At 37.7% G+C, this 20,303-nt stretch overlaps 1 protein-coding gene across 3 annotated transcripts in view; it reads left to right on the top strand.

Annotated features, from left to right (window-relative positions):
- agps (alkylglycerone phosphate synthase) overlaps positions 1-20,303 on the top strand; it is a 146,599-nt gene that overhangs the window by 56,127 nt on the left and 70,169 nt on the right. For all 3 annotated transcript variants that reach the window (XM_043693533.1, XM_043693534.1, XM_043693535.1), the window contains 2 exons: positions 1,869-1,948; positions 15,102-15,182. In XM_043693533.1, coding sequence (XP_043549468.1) covers positions 1,869-1,948; positions 15,102-15,182 — 161 coding nt within the window. The remainder of the gene's footprint in view (positions 1-1,868; positions 1,949-15,101; positions 15,183-20,303) is intronic.

Below are 20,303 nucleotides of genomic sequence, written 5' to 3'. Positions count from 1 at the left end.
TAATGGCTCATCATAATAATTGTCGTCACCATTTTAATAAATTTAACCAATCTCATAATCATCCCCCCCCCCCTCGCATACCATCCCCCCCCCCTCGCATACCATCCCCATCCTATTCCTCTAATACCATCCTGATCCCTCATTTAGCACTCTTATTCTTGCTATCAACATGGCCTATTCCTCTAGGAGCAATCTTTCCATGAGGGTAATTTTTGCTGTTGAACTTTCCTCATCTTCTGCTATCTTTTTTTCTCCTTCAGCTTTTGGTAGCTGAATGCATCATGCACCCCTGTCCTCCAAACGCCTCTTTACACAGTAGATAATTGCTATCACATAAAGTGATCAAACAAAATAGTTTGGATAGACAAGATATTTGTGCTGCTGAGTGTGACTGATTTTCAAAGTACAGTAGAACTTCCTAGCTGAAGTAATTGCAATTAAACTAATGATATTGGGCATCTTGTTTAATAGAAATCTGCAGATATGTTTTCACTGCTTGAGCTTCAATGAAAGTATGCAAAAGGAATCAACGATTGGTAATTTACCTTTTACTTTGAACTAAAAAGCCAAAGTTAGTCCAAGCCTAGGTAGGGTACATTAAGTCTCTCTGACGTTACGCACTGTGGAATTTTCAGAAAATCTTCTACCCAAGAATATCTAGGATTAATGTAGTCTCTCAATTTCAAAGCAATCTAATTTCTTGCAGAACTCTACTACTATTACATCTATCTCCCCTCCGTTCAGGCAGTAGAAACTTTGCTCTTTGTGGCATTCCTAGATTAGGCAGGGGAAAAATTGATCGATTCTCATTCCTTCTCCTTATCCAGCGACTCTGGCTGACAAGGTGTCATATAGGTATGAGGGTAGGACTCTATTGTAAAGACATTTTTGATGTATAAGTAATGACAGTTCGGTTTCAAAGGCCTCTTATCCATTCTGCAGCAAAATAAAGTTTTTTGGTCAGCTGGATGTCAACATAGAATGCAATCATCATGTTCAAGCAGCTCCAAAACAACAAATATTCATATTTGAGAACTTTTCTTTATCTTATGTGGAATACACAATCGTTTTCCATAGGCAAATGTCATTAGTTACTGCTCACTAAGAGTTGAGACTTGGCACTCTTAAATATTAGCATGGGGCTCTGCTGACATTTAACAAGCCCAAAATTATACAATCTAATATGTTAAAGAACATTGATAGATACTCTGCATTCTGGACATTGATCTACACAATTCTCTGGTCAGATGATAAAGAGCCAAATGTTTTGTAAGACAATGTTTATTTCTTTTGGGATACTATACCATATCTTCAAAGTAAAATGGGATGGGGTTGCGTGAGATAAGCTTGTGTCTCTATAGAATTGCCAGTGGAGTTCATGAAACCTTTTGCTGCTTGTTTTAGCAAAACTGTTTTGTTTCCATTGTTGCTGAGTAGAGGTGAGTAGCTTGAGAGTGGTGATTGACTATGGCCTACTGACTAGCACATTTTGGTCTTCTAACACCCACCACGTTTGTGCTCAAATAATGAGAGTTTATTTTTGTAGTTAATGTTGTTTTGAGTTGAATGTTATAGACTGACATAAATTGACAATTCACTGTCTTTCACATACTTGACAGCATTTGTTCTTTGTGGTGAATTCTTTTTATTAAATGTTGAATAGCACCAATGTTTGGCATATATCAGAAGTAATTCAACTTGCAGTTCTGTCAACACTTTCCTAATATTATCACAGTCTAAATGGCAGTCCATGTCCTGCTGAGTACATCTGTGCTGAGTTGTCTGGAGACCATCAGTGTTAAGTGTTTGTAAAACAAAGAAAAGCAAAGCCACTATAAAATCAGTCGTTTAATTTCCTTTACTTGCAGGAGGGACAAGTGTTTCCGATGCTCTGGAGTGTCCCACAGATGAAAAACGAACCATACTTTCTTTGGATACTTCACAGATGGTATGTAATAAAGATTTTGGAAAGACTCCTGATGGTAATAAAAGTAAAAATTTAATTTAAACCGTACCAAGTCCAACTCTCTTGTCATGCTTATTTTAACCAAAGCATCCTCAAGGAGCTTTGTACCTTCCACATGTAGTTAAGAATGTATCTTGTGTTCTGTGGGAAGTGATTAAAGGTATTCAGTTGATTATGAAGTTTGACTTTTATATTGGATTATGCTGGTTTATTTGAATTTTTCTTTTGAAGTATTTTAATTTGAGGTCTACAGGGGTTTAAAGGATTTGCCTTCTCCTTGTTGTTTTAGTTAAAATTATCCTTCCAAGTACCAATTTAAAAGAAATACAAGCTTTTGAGAAAGAATGGGTGTTGTTCATTTTTTCCTTGTATTCTCAGCATCAACATGCTTTATATAGCACAAGAAAATAAGTAGGAATAAAATGTTAAACTTTATATGTTAAATTTTAAATTTATTACATATCTTAAATTATCCTTGCATGAAGTTGAGTTATGTGGTATTCCTTGTTTGAAGGTTTCTTCCCATAAAGAAGAACTTGCATTTGTATTGTACCTTTCATGACCACTGGTTATCACACAGCACTTCCCAGAAGTGAAGTACATGTTGGGTGTAGTTGCTGTTGTAATGTGGAAAATGTCGCAGCCACTTTGCACACAGTAAGTTCTCTCAAATATAAATGTGATAATGACCAAATAATTTTGTGTTCGTTTATGGATAAATATTGGCCAGGACATTAGGGACAACTCCCCTGCTTTTCCAAGTAAAATCTTTGGATCTTTTATGTTCACCCAAGGGAAGGACATAGTACCTTCATGACTTTGCAAAAGGTGGAATCCCGACCAGTGCAGCATTCCCTCAATACAGCATTGAAGTGTCAGCCTAAATTGTCATGTGGATAAATCCTCATGGTACTTGAACCACAACCATCTCTGGAAAATGTTTTATGAACTGACATGACTGTGTAGATTACGGAATATTGCATTTGAGATTATTTTGATTGAGGAATTTGTTCACAAGCTAAAACTAAATTGAGCGCACTGAAATTTGTTGGATGCAGCAGGGGATGCCACTCCCTTTTAGAGCCTTTTCTGTTTCATTCAAGCACATTCTAGCTCCAGTAGGTGCACTAACCCTGAGCAGACACTGATGCAAAACTATATGAAACACGTCTTCCAACAGGTTATGCCAGCTTAAATGCATTTATTAAACTAATGTCACTTAGTGTTTTACATTGGTGAATTTTAATCTATTATACAATTCCAAACAAGAATAATGTTTTTAACTTTTGAGAAAAAATCAAAATAATTTGATTTGCTTCATCACTTAAGATGGGAAAACCTCCTTGACTAGATTGATGAGAGCCCATAAAAGGGTTATGGTAGTTGAACATGCTTTTCTTAAATAATTGTATTTTAGAAATGCTTAAACTGCTCCCAGAACTCTGCTATGTGAATGCTGTCACTTTTACATTCCAGCCCATAAATCTTGTTTTTTTTAAAACATCCAGCATGCGATGCGGTTTGGTGAACAGTTTCCAAAGTTAATTAAACAACCTGAAATGTACAGCAGGGTCACATGTATTCTGTCTGAAATGTCAGAGTATACAAAAGAATACTAGCATTTTGTATTTCTGTAACTTGTAACATAGGCTTGAATTTCAGCAAAATGTAATCTACCTGAACAGGAATTCTCTTTGGCAAAATTTGAGTGGAAAGATTTCATGATTTTTTTAAAAATGAAGTTAGCCCAATCTCATTCTTGAGTAAAACTTCCACTGCTTTCCAACATAAGTTGAAATGGTGCGGTAGAAATTTTTTTTAGTTCTGTCCACATTTTTGTTCTGTATAGACGATGAAAGTTAAGTTCCCTTAAATGGGTCAGATTCTTAAACAGCTTTCTTTGTTTCAGATTTTTTTTTGAGTTAAAGAATTGCGGTTAGTTATTCTTTTCACCACTGGAGATCAAATGGCATGTCCACCATTTTTGTTCAGTTCTTTAAAAAATGGAAACCGGGTAACTGCACAAGATTAGAATAGAAAACTGTATTTATTGACTGAATAATGCAGTCAAAAAAGTCTGGTACTGTAAAACATTTTAACACCATTCCTAAAAATAAAAATACAATTTTTTGAGTTTTTAAAAAAACTTTCTCTCACAATCTGGCTGGGTCTTTGGGTGCAGACTTCTAATGTGAATTTCCAAAATACTCAGTTTAAGTATCCAGCAGAACAAAACTTGAGTAACCCAAGTAGTGATTCACACCATTGGAATTCTTTTACGTTCAACATGAAATGAAACAGATCCTACATGCTGCGATGTGAGGGTTCCGATATCTGGATATTGCTAACTTGCTCCCAACAGTTTCCCTACTCGTTTAGCCCCTAGATTAATTTTGGCAATTATATGGTCTGTCAGATTGCCTAAGTTAATGTTTCAAATGGTTCTGGCTAGAAACAACATCCTTTCAACTTGATTTCTGAACAAATGTGTGCCGACAAATGATCAATATCTATCCTGACACTGCTTTCTCGTAGAAAACATTTGGCAGTCATTTAGAACAGAAAATCATTGGCACTGAAATCACAAGTTTTTCGGAATGACATAGCCCATTTAAAGTCTTAAAATACAGAATTCAGAAGTGTATCTATTTATGCCAAGTTCCAGAATAATCTAAAATATTATACTTGTGATTTTTGAGTAGAAGTACTAAATCAGCAATTTTAAAGACCATAAGACCAAAATATAGAAGCATAAAATAAGCCATTCGGCCCATCAAGTCTGCTCCATTATTCATTCATGGTTGATAGCTTTCTCAACCCTATTTTCCTGCCTACTCCCCATAACCTTTGATTGCCTTGACAGTCAAGAATCTGTCTATCTCTGTCTTAAATATACTCAAATGATCTGGTTTCCAACAGCCTTCTGTGACAATGAATTCCATAGATTTACCACTCTCTGGTTGAAGGAGTTTCTCTTCATCTTCATTCTAAAGGAGCTTCTTTTATTCTAAAGCTGTGCGCTCTGGTCCGAGTCTCATGCTAATAGAGACATCTCCCAACGTCCACTCTGTCCAGGTTGTTCCGCGTTCTGTAAGTTTCAATTAGATTCCCCTCATCCTTCTAAATTTCAAGTATAGACCTAGCATCCTCAAACATTTTAAAGTTTTAATATCTTAGGCATTGCTATTTGGTTCTGGAACCTCTTCAAATTTGACTATCATAAATTCTGGTCGTTTGATTGGAATCAGGCAGTAAATTGTCCATAATATGGATTAGTTTGATTGGGACTTTATAATTCCATGTTTGAGAGTTGTCGTCATTAATTTGATTTGAGATACTAGATATTGAGCATATTATTGAGAGACAATTTGTTCCATGTGGTTTGGATTTCTGTTGGTTTATTGAATTGAATTTGTTGTCACATGTACCGAGGCACAATGAAAAGATTTGTTTACTCACCTATTGATTGACAATAGAAATGTATAGGAGCAAGTCTGCATTAGGGAAATGTGCTCTTGTTGGTGCACCCAAATGCAATGTAGGTTTAGTATCCTGTTAGCTTGGTTACTGTTGCACAGTAAGAAGATTTTTCTTCAGATTATTTTTCAAACCAAGCATATGATCATAAACCTGCTTCCAAAATGCATTTGTTTGCACATCCTATTTGTCATTAGTTTTATTGATTTTGAAGGGTGTGCCTCTAGGATTTGTGCATTATCAATGTATTTAAATCACATCATATTTTGTTTTTCAAAATAAAACACAACTCCATTGAACAATATTCTGGGTGCACAATGTTGTTTTTCAGTTCTATTTTAAATCTCTAGAATAAAAGTTAAGTCTAATTTCTCTAGAATTTGGAAGGTCAACAGGTGATCTGGTCTGACTGGAGTCTTCAAAGTTTTAATGGAAAAGGTACGGTAGATAAAAATCATTTCCAGTGTTTTTCCTGGCAGATGGCCATTAACCTTTATTTTCAAATTGTTGTGCTTAACATTTTGAAGCAGTTGCTTTCACTAAATATTCCATGACATTTCAATTCACTAATTGTTTTGTACTTGTGAACATGACTGGTATCTTTGTAACCACTAACCACCTTCATTTGAGCAGTTAAAATATAAAAACCCTTTATTGGATGACATGGCCTGATAAATTTGTCATGGTGCTGGGGAATTGCAGCATGAGCAAAAAGATAATGGCCTTCAGGCTCATGGATTCTTCAGTTTGACTCCGTTCTGCTGATACATATATCAATCACCTACAGATTGCCTTTAGGTTTTGTTACATTGACACATCTGGAAGTGCAGCAAAAGACCTTTGATCTGTCTGATTGCTTGTGTCAGCTCCTAACTGCAGGGCATTAGAGGTCTTTGGTCTGCTGGGTGAAAGTGCTGCGATCAGACAGCATGTTGGAGTCATGAGGTCTGTCAGTACTCTGGATTGGTGGGTGGGTGGGGGGGAGCAGTTGCAGGAAAGCAAATCAGACGTAGGGAGGTCTTGTACCTGGTTACAAAAACTGAAAGACTAATGGTATCAGAGCACAGGGCATAGCTATTTCTGATTTTATGATGTGTGAAAGCATTAAAACTACCAATCTAGAGATAATTATGTCAATAAATTTGAGTGCTCATCTGAATACATATGAGATTAAAGCTAATCAGAATGAAGACATCTAAAGCATAATGAGAGATGCATTTTGTTTTGTTAACTTTATAGACACTTGTAAAAATTAAATCAAATATCATTGTTCTGTGGTGTGAAGCTTGGTTAGATGCATTAAATGAAAACAAACAGAGATCCAACATTGTGTATTTGTAAATGTTGTTGGCTTTGTATTGTTTTCTCAAAATTCAAGCAAAAAGCCCCACTTACTTATGAAACGTGTTAATTTGGCGAATCCTGTCCAAAACTATCAATAGAAATGATTTTATGATGAAGTATAAGGGTGGAGAGGCTGAGGGTTGAGAGTTTGAAAACAAATGAGCAAAGATCTGCTAAACCATAACATACAAGGATAATAAAATTAATTATGGTTAATATAGCAAATTCTTCGTGATGGAGGCGAATCAAAATTGTGCATCAAATAATTGTTTATTCTGCAGGGTGCATCCTCTACCACTGCAGTGAACCTGTACTATTGTAGAGTAGGAAGAAAATTTTAAAGGGAGCAACATCCCATTAAGAGTTTTTATTAAGTCATTGGCCTAGAACTGCTTTGTTAGACTTCATCCGCTTTTTGTACTAGGAAGTACTCAGTGCAAACTGCTTGGCATTTTACATGTCTGAGACCTGGTGAAGCATGTTCTCTCAGCCAGTGAGATTTAACGATTGCAAAAGGAATGATAAGCAAATGGGGTGACTTAGTCAAATCATGTGCAGAACAAAACTAGCTGGGCATGAGATTTAGTGAAGAGACAAAAGTCAGTTGTTTTGTTACGTATATGCTTGCAGTTTCAGTTGTTTCCTTCCTGGTGAGAGTAGCTGAATGAGTTAAGTAGCTACCCTAACTTTCTGTCACTAGTTTGATTAAAAATTAATGTGCAACTGAATAATAACTTGAGAAGGATGATGGCTAGTTTCAGTTTTCACCACAATTTGTGGGAATGCTTATCTCATGGGGCATTTCTTATGATTTGTACATAAATAATGATTTGCACAGTTATTTTGTTAGCAAATTTTGAACCTGTCATGCTTGCATTAATTATTTAATTGTACAATAGCAGTGATCAGTAAGGAATATTAAGATCAGTATTGTAGGATACTGAGAAAGCTAGAGAATGCTGTTGGATAGTATCTGCCTCTACCATGTAAAGATCATAGCAAACACAAATGGCTGCTAATTTTCAGTTTCTGTAATATTCACTTAAATGTTGTGATGATCACTAATTCACACAAGTTTATTAATATCCTGTCCTGTCTAAAGGTGGCAAAAGTGAGTGCAGTGCCTTTAGAGATTTCCAATTCTCATTTGCTTCTTCATTGCAGTGGAAAATCATTTGGTGTCTGGGTTAAGTGAAATGAGCTGAGCTTTTGTGTCACTACTTTGCATCTTGTTTGACTATCTCTAAAATGATTATAAATCTAACAAGTTAATTTGGTAGGTTTTTTGTGTAACTATTGTGGATAAGTTTTTTTTAATAAAAAGGGTCAGTGTGGTGGTGCTGCATCTGTACCTCTTGCACATGTTGTCGAATTGTTTGATGTCAAATTCAATGACTGTAGAGCTTTTGCTGAAATACAAAACTTTTTTTTAAAGTGCAATGATTTACAAAATTCCAGATTACAATGCCGTGAAAATCCCAGAACGAATAATCCAATTGGCAATCTATAAATTCTACTTTCAAAGCCCAACTTTGCTGGACATGATTTTCCAATTTACAAACTTGTTTGCACATTTATACTTAAAAAAAAATGATTGTTGTTTAAAAGATATCAATTCTGCCATCTAGCGAGATGCACTTTTACGTTTGGTAATGTAACTGAAAATTCATGAGTACCATTGACCAGATGCTGGAGAGTCAATGTTTGTAAGGCAATAGTGATAAATATTGTGATGCCCAATAACAATAGTGACTAGGTAAGATCGTATGAATAGGTTGCATAGTTAAAATACCAACAAATGGGAAAACAAAGTTGCATAGGTTTTCTCATTAGAAATGGTTTTACACCCTACCTGGAGCAGGTTTGGCCTTGAGGCCAGGCCTCCAGGTTCAGAGGTAGGGCCACTACCATTGTGCCTCAGAGTCCTAGACACAACGTTATATGCTGTAGCTTGCAACACCAGGGATTAGAGTGTGGGGGACAGAGATGGAGTGGGCCACTGTTAGGTTGCTCACTGAAAAGAACAGCTGAACAAGTGTCATCACTGGAATAAAGATCACACACTACTGGCACCAGTTGATTGTTAGTGATGGGAGAAACCAAAAATGTGCTAACAAATTCATTGCAAGCCAAGTGCAGTGCTCAATTGATTTTAGTGTTTAACCGATTGGTATCAGGAGTAAGTGCTTTTTAAAAAATGCTTTGAAGTTCCAGAGATTCAGCAGAGGCCAAGTTCTATCAGCCATTCCTGACATGGACAATTTACATTGCCCTTTAAAAAGTTCATAAATGACACATTGAAAATTAGCAAAACAACTTCAATGCTGTCTCCTCTCCTCTGAAGCAGACCCGCTACCATAGCCACATCTTCCTCAGTGCCTGCCTACGGAGCCAACCGATCCCGCGTGGACTCCGCACGACATTCAGGCCATCACAATTTGGACCTGACCAGGACAACCACTTCCTACAACAAATCCAAAGCTCCAGAAACAGTTATCCCTCTGGATCCTCCGCTCCACACTCGCAGCCATGTGCCGTCACCTATTCTCCCTGAAGTCAGCCCTGCCCCAGGTCAGGGCCACACTCTCCCAGATCTGCAAAGTACATTGTCGTTCTTCATCCTTAGAAGAATCCACATGCTCAACAAATGCTTTTTCTCCACCATATTGGACATCAAGGAATGTAAGTATATCAAACTTTCACGTACTTACCTCCAAACTCAGGATTCCTCAATCATCCCAAACGTTTCTCCTGGCCTCCAGAGCCTCTTTGACGCCAGTAGCATGTGGCCGCTCCAGCTATTACCATCGTGGCAAACAATGAGGTCACTTCCACCCCTGAAGTCCCACAGATCGCAGCTGTCACTGACTATACCGCCACTCCAATCGCCGCCAACTGCCCCTGCGACCATCTCAAGATCCACCGCCACCGCATTGCTGATCAAGAGCTCATGCTCAAAACTTCGACTCCTGCTGCTCGGATGCTGCCAGACCAACTCTGCTTTTCCATCATCACATCTTTCAACTTTTCAAAATGGTACTGTTGAAGTTTTTCACTGTATTTTGCTGTGCTATTTATTGTAAAATGTAAGTGCCAATAAATAAACTATTTCTTCATTCGTTCATTAAAGGAAAGGTTGAATTAGAAAATGAGTAGTTTAATTATTACAGAATTTGAAAAGCTCATGTTTGTGAGAAATTCTCCAAAAATATTTAATTTTCCATTTAAAAGGTTTTTTTTTGAAGTTAATATTCATTATAATAAATTGTATTACCTATTTTTTGAAAGAGAAATATTATATAGATTTGAATTTTCATACATCAACTAGATAATCTTTTTTCCCCAAAGATTGCTTCTGTAGCCATTATGGCCCTTTAAACTCCATTGAGACTTTGAGCTGAGATGTTTTAGTAGTAGCAACCTTATGTGTCTGAAAGTTACAGGCTTAACCTCCACTTCAGAGACAGGAGCAAAAGATCTTGGCTGACAATCCAGTGCTTGCAATGTTGGGTGTGCCACCTTTTTGGATGAAATGTTGAACAGAGGCTTTTTCTATCCTCTTAGAATCTCTCATGTCCATCCATGGCATATTTTGAAAATAGGTTATCTCTACTTGGTCCCTGCCCAATATTGTCTTATTTTGTTGTCACTGCTAGCTGTGGGACCTGATGTGATCAAACTTGTGCTGTTGCAGAGCTAAAACTAAAATATTGAATTAAACATTTAGCAACCCATGTAAATCAATTTTTTTTTAAAAAATGATTTACATTCATTTAGACCTTTCAAGCTAGACTTTAATGTTGGCCTCTCTCCATGCCAACGTGGGTCATATAAAATGTAAAATTGTTTCCTGTTTTCTGGTTCATTAAAACTATTTTACTGTTCCAAAAATGTAACCATTCAAGAGTTTCAACATTGTACTTAATGTATATGCAAAAGAAGGATTGACTTGATTAAATCTGCCACTTGACTTTGGTTCTTGAACTGGCAGAATGCATTCAACATTCAGCTGTAATGAACAATTGACTTGCAACTGTTGAATCATTTAGTGTTCCACTTGCATGAGTGAAAGATTCACATTGGTAATCCAGAACATTTCGAGGCTGGCATTCATTTTATCTTCTGAGAAGCATTTTTCGCATATTCAAGTCTAGGCATAGGAAGCTGGATGAAGTATTTTACTGTGTTTACTGTAAGTTTTAACTTGGCCAAAATAGCTGTTAGAACTCGTGATTTTAAGATGGTGAGAGTGTGCTTGCTGATCCTAGAGGGCGAACAGACTGATTAATGCAGAGTACATTGATGAATTGTGTAGCTTTTGGCAGCAGCTGAAGTTTTAGGAAATTCTTTTCCCTGTATTCTTCCATTGTCTTTATCCATCCAATGTCTGATGACAGCTGTTTCCTGCTCCTGTGTATACATTACTTTTGTACATTTCCAGGGACTTGTCAATTACTTAGTGAAAAAGCTCTGGCCAATGACACTGGTCAGGCATCGTCTAAATCATCTGACTGCATTAAAGATGGCTCTTCCGATCGATTGCAAGGGTACAGAATGTACTCTGGGTGGGGTACTTCAATATCCATCACCAAGATTGGCTGTGCAGCACCATTAATGATTGACCCAGTTGAATCCTTAAGGATATAGTTACTGCATGGGGTCTGCTTCAGGTGCTGAGGGAACCAACGGGAGAGAAAACCATACTTGACTTACATCAAGGCATGCCAGAGCAGCACCAGGTATACCAAAGTGAGCTGTCAATCTGGTAAAGCAATAAAACATGGCTACTTGGGTGACAAACTAGATTGGGCAGCAAGTGATAGACAGCTGTGGATTCCACAGCCAGCAGATCAGATCTAAGCTCTGCTGTCCTGTTATTTCATTTCACAAACTGTTAGACGATGAGACAACTCATTATACAGGAGTCTCCACAAATATGCGCATCTTTGATAGTGGGAGAACCCAGCACATTCATGCAAAAAATAAGGCTGAAACGTTTGTAACAATCTTTAGCCAGAAGATGACACGACAGTCTTCAGTCAATTCAGTACATTTCGCATGATATCAGAAATGACTGGAGGCCCTGGATACAGCATAGGCCATGGGTCCTGACAAAGTTCTGGCAATAGTACTGAGAAGTTATGCTCCAGAGCTTGTACTCCTAGCTGAACTATTCCAGTACAGCCACAAAACTGGCATCTTCCCAACAGTGTGGAAAAGTGCCCAGGTATTTCTATACTCAAAAAGCAGGAAAAATCTAACCCAGCCAATGACCACCCATTGATCTACATCTGTCATCTGTAAAGTGATGGACGGTCTTAGCAAGCTGCATTTGCTTTGTGATTCGTGGGTTAGGTTCTGCCAGGGCCGCTCAGCTCCTGACCTCCCAACAGCCTTAGTTTAAACATAGGCAAAAGAGCTAAATTCCAGAGGTGAGGGTGAAAATGACTGCCCTTGAAATCAAGGTAATGTCCCTAGCAGAACTCAACTCGAGTATGACAGAGAATTTAAAAAACAACTAGGAAAGCATTGAGGTACTATGAAGGAATATATCAACAAAACATCAAAAAAGTGAAAGTTATAATGGGAATAAGCCCATTATGGCATACACAAGGTAATACCATGGGTAGTAATAGAGTAATTGTTTCATTTAATATTTACCAGAGAGAGAGACTGGGTAGACCTAACCTGAAATGATAAGATGAGGGAGCAGGTCAGTTCTTTCAAAATAAAAAGGGATGTGTTGAATAACTGTGCAAGCCACAGAGGTTGAAGCCCTTCTTCCATGGATTACATCCACATTCCTTAAAATGCAATAGTACCCCCCGGTACCCATGCAGGAATATATTCTAAGACCTACCGCAGAAGCTTGAAGCAGTGGAAAGTAGTGAATCCATTCATTTAAATGGGAAATATACCTTCCCGGCAGCCCCCCGGTCCCTGGTTCTACAATGTTCTTTGTAATATGTTCGGGCCACAATAAATTGTGGGTAACTGAAACCGTGGTAAAAGTACCTGTGGATATGGGGATTGCCCTGTACCTTAGAAAAGAAGTAGCAAAAGCATTACTCTGCAAATGTAATAATTGATTGTAAAAAATGCTTTGTGCGTGCAGACTATAATGGCTAACGTAATGTCTTTATTTAAAAAGGAGGACAGAAATTGTTTTAGGAATTAAAGAGCAACATGGATTTGAAATGAAACCTTTTCTTGATTGACTTTTATTGAATTTCTTGAGATACCAGGATAGACAATAATGCAGTAGATACAATTTAATAGAGTAATTAATAAGGTCAGAGAGTAGAGTTGCATGCCAAAATGAATGGAGGACAGAAGAGTGTGGGAATCCAGATTCATGATTTGGAGTAGCGGAAGGTAGGAGGGATGGGTGACTTAATTGGTGCCATGAACATGATAAAGTTGCTGGGTAGTTTGCTATATGTTAACGCATGCCGTGCTTTGTCCCCTTGAATCTCCTCCACAGTATCACAAGAGTGCATCTATACACCATAACCTACTTCAATGTGGACAAATCAATTCCTTACCATACTGAAAGTGCAAATCTAGAATTGTGTGGCTGGTAGATGGACAGAGGTGGATATCTCATGTAAATGTGCTCAGTGGAAGTAGCATCAAAATACTAAACAAGGTTCATGCACTCCCATTGTTAGAAGCACAGCTTGGGTAGGGGAAATGCGTAGTAAATGATAAACCTGGATTCAGATTTATAACAACAGAGGCAATGAACTGTCGAGCCATTGTTAATGGCATTTTATTGAAAAATATTTTATCATATCTATTCTGTGTTTTCAAATTTCAAATCTTCTGTTGCTACAGAGAAGCTTCAAAAAATGCCCGAATGCCTGATGCGTGAGTGGTAGTTGGTAGGTAGTAATCTTACCATGCACTCTTCTGTACATGTACAAACTGGTACTAACTCCAGCAGGGGTTGGTTGGCATGTTTTGTTGACATTACGAGTTGGTGTAAACTGCAAACATGGATGGATGTAATAAGGATTAATGTGCATAGACAGTCTCCTCAGAGTCGGAGCTGCTTAGTTCTGGAAAGACTCCTTTTGGGACAGCCCTGCTATTGTGACTTCATGATTTGACAAAAACATTTAAAGAGAGGTGATTTAATAGGTTTTCAGTTCAGGACTGATTCTTTGAACAGCAACGAAATTCTTGCAAAACCATAAATCTGTGTTTGCTGTTCAGGTATCAAGTACTGAATGACATACAACAGTTAAATTTTGTTTTTGTCCGTGACCAAGTTAATGCATCACTATATATTTCAAATGCAGATGTCTAAAAGTCTAATGCATGTAATGTTAGCTATCCTATGAGTCTTTGCCCCGACTAAATTAGTAATGACGATACCAGTGTTGACATGAATAAAACTACTATTCCCAGGTTTGTTTTGTGGTCTGTGCTGAGTCAGCTGATTTTGGCCAAGGGTAGTGTTGGTTACTACAGTTAACCCTGGCACCTCCTATATTGATGAGTGGTTCCAACTCCTGATTGGTTTATCCAGTAGACCCTGCTGGAAGTGTGCTCTTTCAGATCTTGGGTGGGATCAAAATCTTCTGTTGCTACAGAGAAGCTTCAAAAAAGTGCCCCTGAGTGCCTGAGGAGTGAGTGGTAGTTGATGGTAGGTAATAATGTTACCATGCATGCTTGGTATTTAGATGTGGCATGCCCTGTTCTCCCGAAGGAAAATCTACCAGGTTGGAGATGGTGAGATTGCAGATGCTGGAAAGTCAGAGTTGAAGAAGTGTGGAGCTGGTAAAAGCACATTAGAGGATTGGCGGGGTTGACATTTCAGGTTGGGATCTTTGATCAAGACTGGGGAGTGGGAATGGGGATGAAAAATTTAATGCGTGTAATGTTAGCTCTCCTGTGAGGCTTTACCATGACCGTGTCGGGGAAAGGTAGGTGGGTTGGCAATAAGTGGATGGGAAGGAAACTGCTACCTGGCCTGCATGTGACTCCAGATTTTAACTACCCTTCCGAATACTTAGAGACAGGTAATAAATGCTGACCTAGCCAGCAACATCCTCATCCCCTGAATGAATGGAAAGACTTTTTTTAAATCTGCTTAGAATTTCTGCAAAGGATAAAGAATGAATTAGTACTTTAAGGTATTCAAGATTGTCATGCACACATGGAACCTTACCCACTAAGAAAAGAACCGGCAATAGTTATGTATCGTATATTGTTTAATTGCAAGAATTGATAGATGATGCAAGTGAACAGAGGCTTTTAATGGGATAAAGTAGATACAATTACTTTATTTAAATTCTTTCAAAAACAGAATCGAATATTGTGGGTTGATGAAAAGAACTTGACAGCTCATGTGGAGTCCGGCATTACTGGGCAAGATCTTGAAAGACAGGTAAGATTAACTTTATTATATGTTGGACAGCAGTTATGGAATGAAAATTCACATTAGTAAAGCTAGCTTTTTGTGTTCAAGGTAAAGGGGTTCTAAGTTGGGAAAAGTGTGTTGCTTTCGAGTTTTCTTTTCATAAAATATGATGGACTATTATAAAATATTTGCCTATTGTCCTTTCTGAGAAGATGATTTTTACCCAATATCTCCACTGACTTGACAAACCATTTAATTATATGTTAGACTTGACAGCCAATATTACCTGGCGGGACTTCACATTTATCACAATATCATTTACAGGTCATTGAAGAAGTGCAAGTAAATGTTGAATTTTGAACATTTACCCAGTCATTGATTATTAATGCACATGTTGCTGCACATCGATGTTTATAACCAGATGTCTTAAAATAGAAGTAATATGCAATGGAAAAAAAAAATTGAACAAGTACTTGAAGGGTGGAGTACTAGATGAGGAAGTGACAGGAGAGAAGAAAAAATGGTTAAGAGAGCCTGATGGTACTTTAGAATAAAGAAAATGTAGAGGTTGAGAAGCCAGCAGGGCAAAGTTGAAAATCTGCGTGGGCAAATGCTAAAGAAAGAAGGATGTTAGCATAGCTTAATCTATGTACCTCCTCTCTCCAGTGAAGTGTTATTCCCAGACCTTTAGCAAGATACCCTTATTTGTTACAGATCAGAGATCTCAAATTGTTAAGCTTCTGGATAAGAGGGATGAACTAGTTCCCATTCTTCATTCACTGGCCCTTTCCTTGGTGATTACAAGGTTAATTTAGAAATTGATTCCTTCCCTTGTGAATACCTATCTCCCAGAACTAAATGAATTTATCTTTCAAAATGAACCAGTTTAACTGGGCTTTGAGTGAACAATAAAGAAGTTTATTAATAAAGACAGGCGAGGAGTATAATGGGCAGTAGGGTTGGTGGTGTGAGCAAAGCAAGAGTAAAGGTGCCACTGTCCAGATGACCATAAAGTTTCTCTTATTAGAGGAAAATGGAGACACGTGACGGTGGTGGTTTAACCTCAGGGTCACCAACCTTAGGTGAAGGGTGAATTTGAGAAGGCAGGACCTTCATGGTAACCTGTGGTAATAGACGTCACTGTGCATCACAAATGCTTCATCCAGCTAAGTGACCCCAGAGAATAGTATAAGGAAGTCAAAAATCAATTCCAAAGTACATTAAATAGGCAGTTCCTGAATTTAAAAGAGCTCGATACAGAATGATGCCAAAACGACATGAAATAAATTATTTGGCACTATTGCAGCTAAACATATTAAATGCTTTGGAAAGTTGATATGTTTTAACTAAATAAAGATGTGAGTATATTAAATTGTAAAGACCCTGACACATCGCTTTAAACAAAAGTCTAAGTTTTGAAGAATAATAATTCAAGATTGGATAATTTGTAAGTGGAGTGTGGGATGGTGAATTAGATAGTTATTAAATTAAGTTTCAGGCTTCACTCAGTAAAACTAATTACAAAATGGTCTACAAGCTAATTGACAGGGAGTGGGTGCAGAAGCACCATTAACTGTTACCACTCTGGATTGCAACAGGGCTATTTGGGGGTAGCAACTGAATGATGTTTCTATAAGGCAAAGAACCAGGCAGTAATATGTCATTTGGAGTGGTGGATGCATTGGTGACATCCAGTAACCAAGACTTTGAAGGAATACTGGGGCGAGGAGGTACATTGATGAAGCTATAATATTCTAAATTGAAATAGATTGGCAAGCCACATGTCAAAAAAACATTAAAAGAACATGAGAATGAATGTTTTGCATTCTAGTTTGGAATGTTGAATTTGCCCTTAGGAAAACCTCTCCATTCTTGTCAAGATGCTTTGTCTTAGCACCACTCTGTGGTCAATGTCAAGTACGACAGTTACAATTGATTTAAGTTCAGTTGACTAAATTTCGTCCTACAGCATCACCTCCTGGGTCTAGTATTATTAACATTTGAGGCAACTTTTTGTGTTAAATGTGTGATAAATTTGTAAATCATAGCCAGCTTATATTTAAGCAAACTTTTCTATAATTTTCGAAATCTTGAATTGTGGTATTTAAATCTGGAAAATCTGAAGTTAATGAAGGATTCTTGAGTTAGTCCTCGAACCAAATCACAAATCACAAATTTAAATTTCAGATGGGCGGCACGGTGGCACAGTGGCTAGCACTGCTGCCTCACAGCGCCAGAGACCTGGGTTCAGTTCCTGCCTCAGGTGACTGACTGTGTGGAGTTTGCATGTTCTCCCTGTGTCTGCGTGGGTTTCCTCCGGGTGCTCCGGTTTCGTCCCACAGTCCAAAGATGTGCAGGTCAGGCGAATTGGCCATGCTAAATTGTCCGTAGTGTTAGGTAAGGGGTAAATGTAGGGGTATGGGTAGGTTGCGCTTCGGCGGGTCGGTGTGGACTTGTTGGGCCGAAGGGCCTGTTTCCACACTGTAATCTAATCTAATTTAAATACTTTTATTAAATTGTACAGCTTTGCCAATTTGATTATTATGGATTAAGTTCCAACTGTACTGTTCGTGTTTGTTATTTTACTAGGGATACAATGGGACACAATGTTTGGAAAAATGAAAATAAGCATTTTGAGTTTTGATAAGGCATCCAGGTGATATTGAGGTGATGAAATATGCTATTAATTGTCCCAGACCAATTGATTACCAATTACATGAAGATTTGTCCAATGCAACATTATATTTCTAAAAGCATCAATTGATGAAAATAAATATTGATAGTGCGGCTCATGTTTAATACTGAGTGGGTTGTAAATCTGAAAATGTTTGTGTCATAAGATATTTCCAGAATGCAAGCATTGGCAAGACATCAAGATTTTTAAACAACCTTTGTGGAAATGCTCGTGTTCCTTTTTGTTTCTGAGGTGATTAAACTCCGGTGTTGAGCAGATGGAACAAGAAAGTAAATTCTGAAAATTAGGTATTAGTAATCAGTTAATGAGTTGGAGTACATGTGCTGCATCTCAAATAGATGCTGATGTGTTCCACAAAGGATCAGTGTTTTTCCTGGCAGATGGTTTCAAGATATATAATTTCTTAAGGGGTTTTACTGCAGGCAGTTCCCGAATGATTTTTTCCAATTGCCATTACATTTTACTAACAAAATGTAGACTTGTTATGTGCAAAATAATTTCAAGGTCTATTTTCTTCTAAATATTTCTTCTGGAAGTAGTTTAGGAGACTTTGCAAGTCAGAGCAAGCATTTTTATCTTTGTGTGATGTGATATCTCTAATACAATTTTAAATGGGAGAGCCATATACATTTGGCTTGATTACCTGTTTTGCATGCATTGTTGTTTTTGTATTTTTTGGGGGGGGTTTCCAACAAATGGTGATGTGAATCTGATAGTATTTATAAATAGATACTTAGTGAATGCTAATTTGCTACAATGGTGATTAAGCTATAGCTCTATGATGTTAAATTCTTCTTGTTCTGAATGTAGATTTCATTTTGTGTGCAATTTATAACTCTTATTTAGGAGTAAGATAATAATGTAACAAGCTCAGCTTGACACTATTAACTTTAAATTTAGAATGTTGGAATTTTTCCAGTCCTTCCATTGAGAACATATTGTACCTTGCTCCTCCACCGATTGTAATAATATCGCGTGCTAATATTTAACAGAAACTCTATTTAGTATTTATGATATTGAATGGTCTTTAGAAGTGGAATTGAATGTATGGGTGAGCCAAAATAAGGCAAACTGTTTTGAAATTAGGGGTTGCCCTTTTAGGACGGAAAAGGGACATTTTACTTATCCTGTTGTGAAACTTGGGAACACTGCCTTTGGAGGCGGAGTAGATAGATTTTTGTAAGGCAATGGAATCAATGGTTATTAGAGAAGATGGGAATATATAACTTGAAACACAAACAGATCAGTCATGACTGAATAACTGACTTATCCTAAATGATATGTATCACAAAGACATGTTGACTCCCTGATTCTGTAATTTTCTAAATGTCTTCCTACTTTTTGTTTTAGGAATGGATTCAAACATTTTCCTAATGCAAATATATGCTAACTGGCTAATTATTTTCCTGTTTCCTGTCTGCCTCATTTCTTGAATGCAGGTGTAACATTTAATGTTTTTCAATCTGCTGGGATTTTTCAAGTATCTAGTGAAATGTTTGGATAATTACAGCCAATTCATCCACTATCTCCGCAGCAAGTTCATTTAAGAGACAGGAGCAGGCCATGAGATCCAGGGAACATGTCAATCTTATTCATTTTCCTAATACATTTTCTCTTGGGATAGTAACACCATAAGATGTAGGAGCAGAAGTAGGCTATTCGTCTGAGTCTGCTCCACCATTTGATGAGACTAGAGCTGATCTGATAAACTTCAACTCCATTTTCCTGTCGTCTTCCTACTGAAGAAAAATCTATATTCAGTATTGAATATACTTATTGATCCAGCCTTGACAGCACTCTGTGGTAAAGAAGTCTACCGATTCACAAATTCCTCTTTATCCGTGTCTTAAATATGTGACTCCTTATTCTAAGCTTATGCCCTTCACTCTATAGTTCCCTATCTTGTCCTTACCACCCTTCTTAAACAGTGGCATCACGTTAGCCAACCTCCTGTCTTCCAGCACCTCACCTGTGACTATCGATGATACAAATATCTCAGCAAGAGGCCCAGCAATCACTTCTCTAGCTTCCCACGGGGTTCTAGGGTACACCTGATCAGGTCCTGGGGATTTCTCCACCTGTATGTGTTTCAAGACATCCAGCACTTTCTCCTCTGTAATATGGACAATTTGCAAGGTGTCACCATCCATTTCCCAACAATCTATATCTTTCATATCCTCTTCCACAATAAATACCGATTCACGAGAGAGGAAGAAAAGGACAACCAACTCCCATTCCTAGACATGAGGGTACAGAGAACACCAAATGGAGAATTCACCACTAAGGTACACAGGAAAGCCACACATACAGACTAAGTCCTGAACTATGAAAGCAACCACCCCAATACACACACAAACGAAGTTGCATCAAGACACTACTATTCAAAAGGGCCACAACACACTGCAGTACACCAGAACTGCAAAAAGAGGAAGAGGAACACCTATACAAGGTAT

The sequence above is a fragment of the Chiloscyllium plagiosum genome, chromosome 7, assembly GCF_004010195.1.
Source record: "Chiloscyllium plagiosum isolate BGI_BamShark_2017 chromosome 7, ASM401019v2, whole genome shotgun sequence".
Taxonomy (NCBI): Eukaryota; Metazoa; Chordata; class Chondrichthyes; order Orectolobiformes; family Hemiscylliidae; genus Chiloscyllium; species Chiloscyllium plagiosum.
Note: the sequence above shows the minus strand (reverse complement) of the source record. Positions and strands in the feature narration are given on the sequence as shown.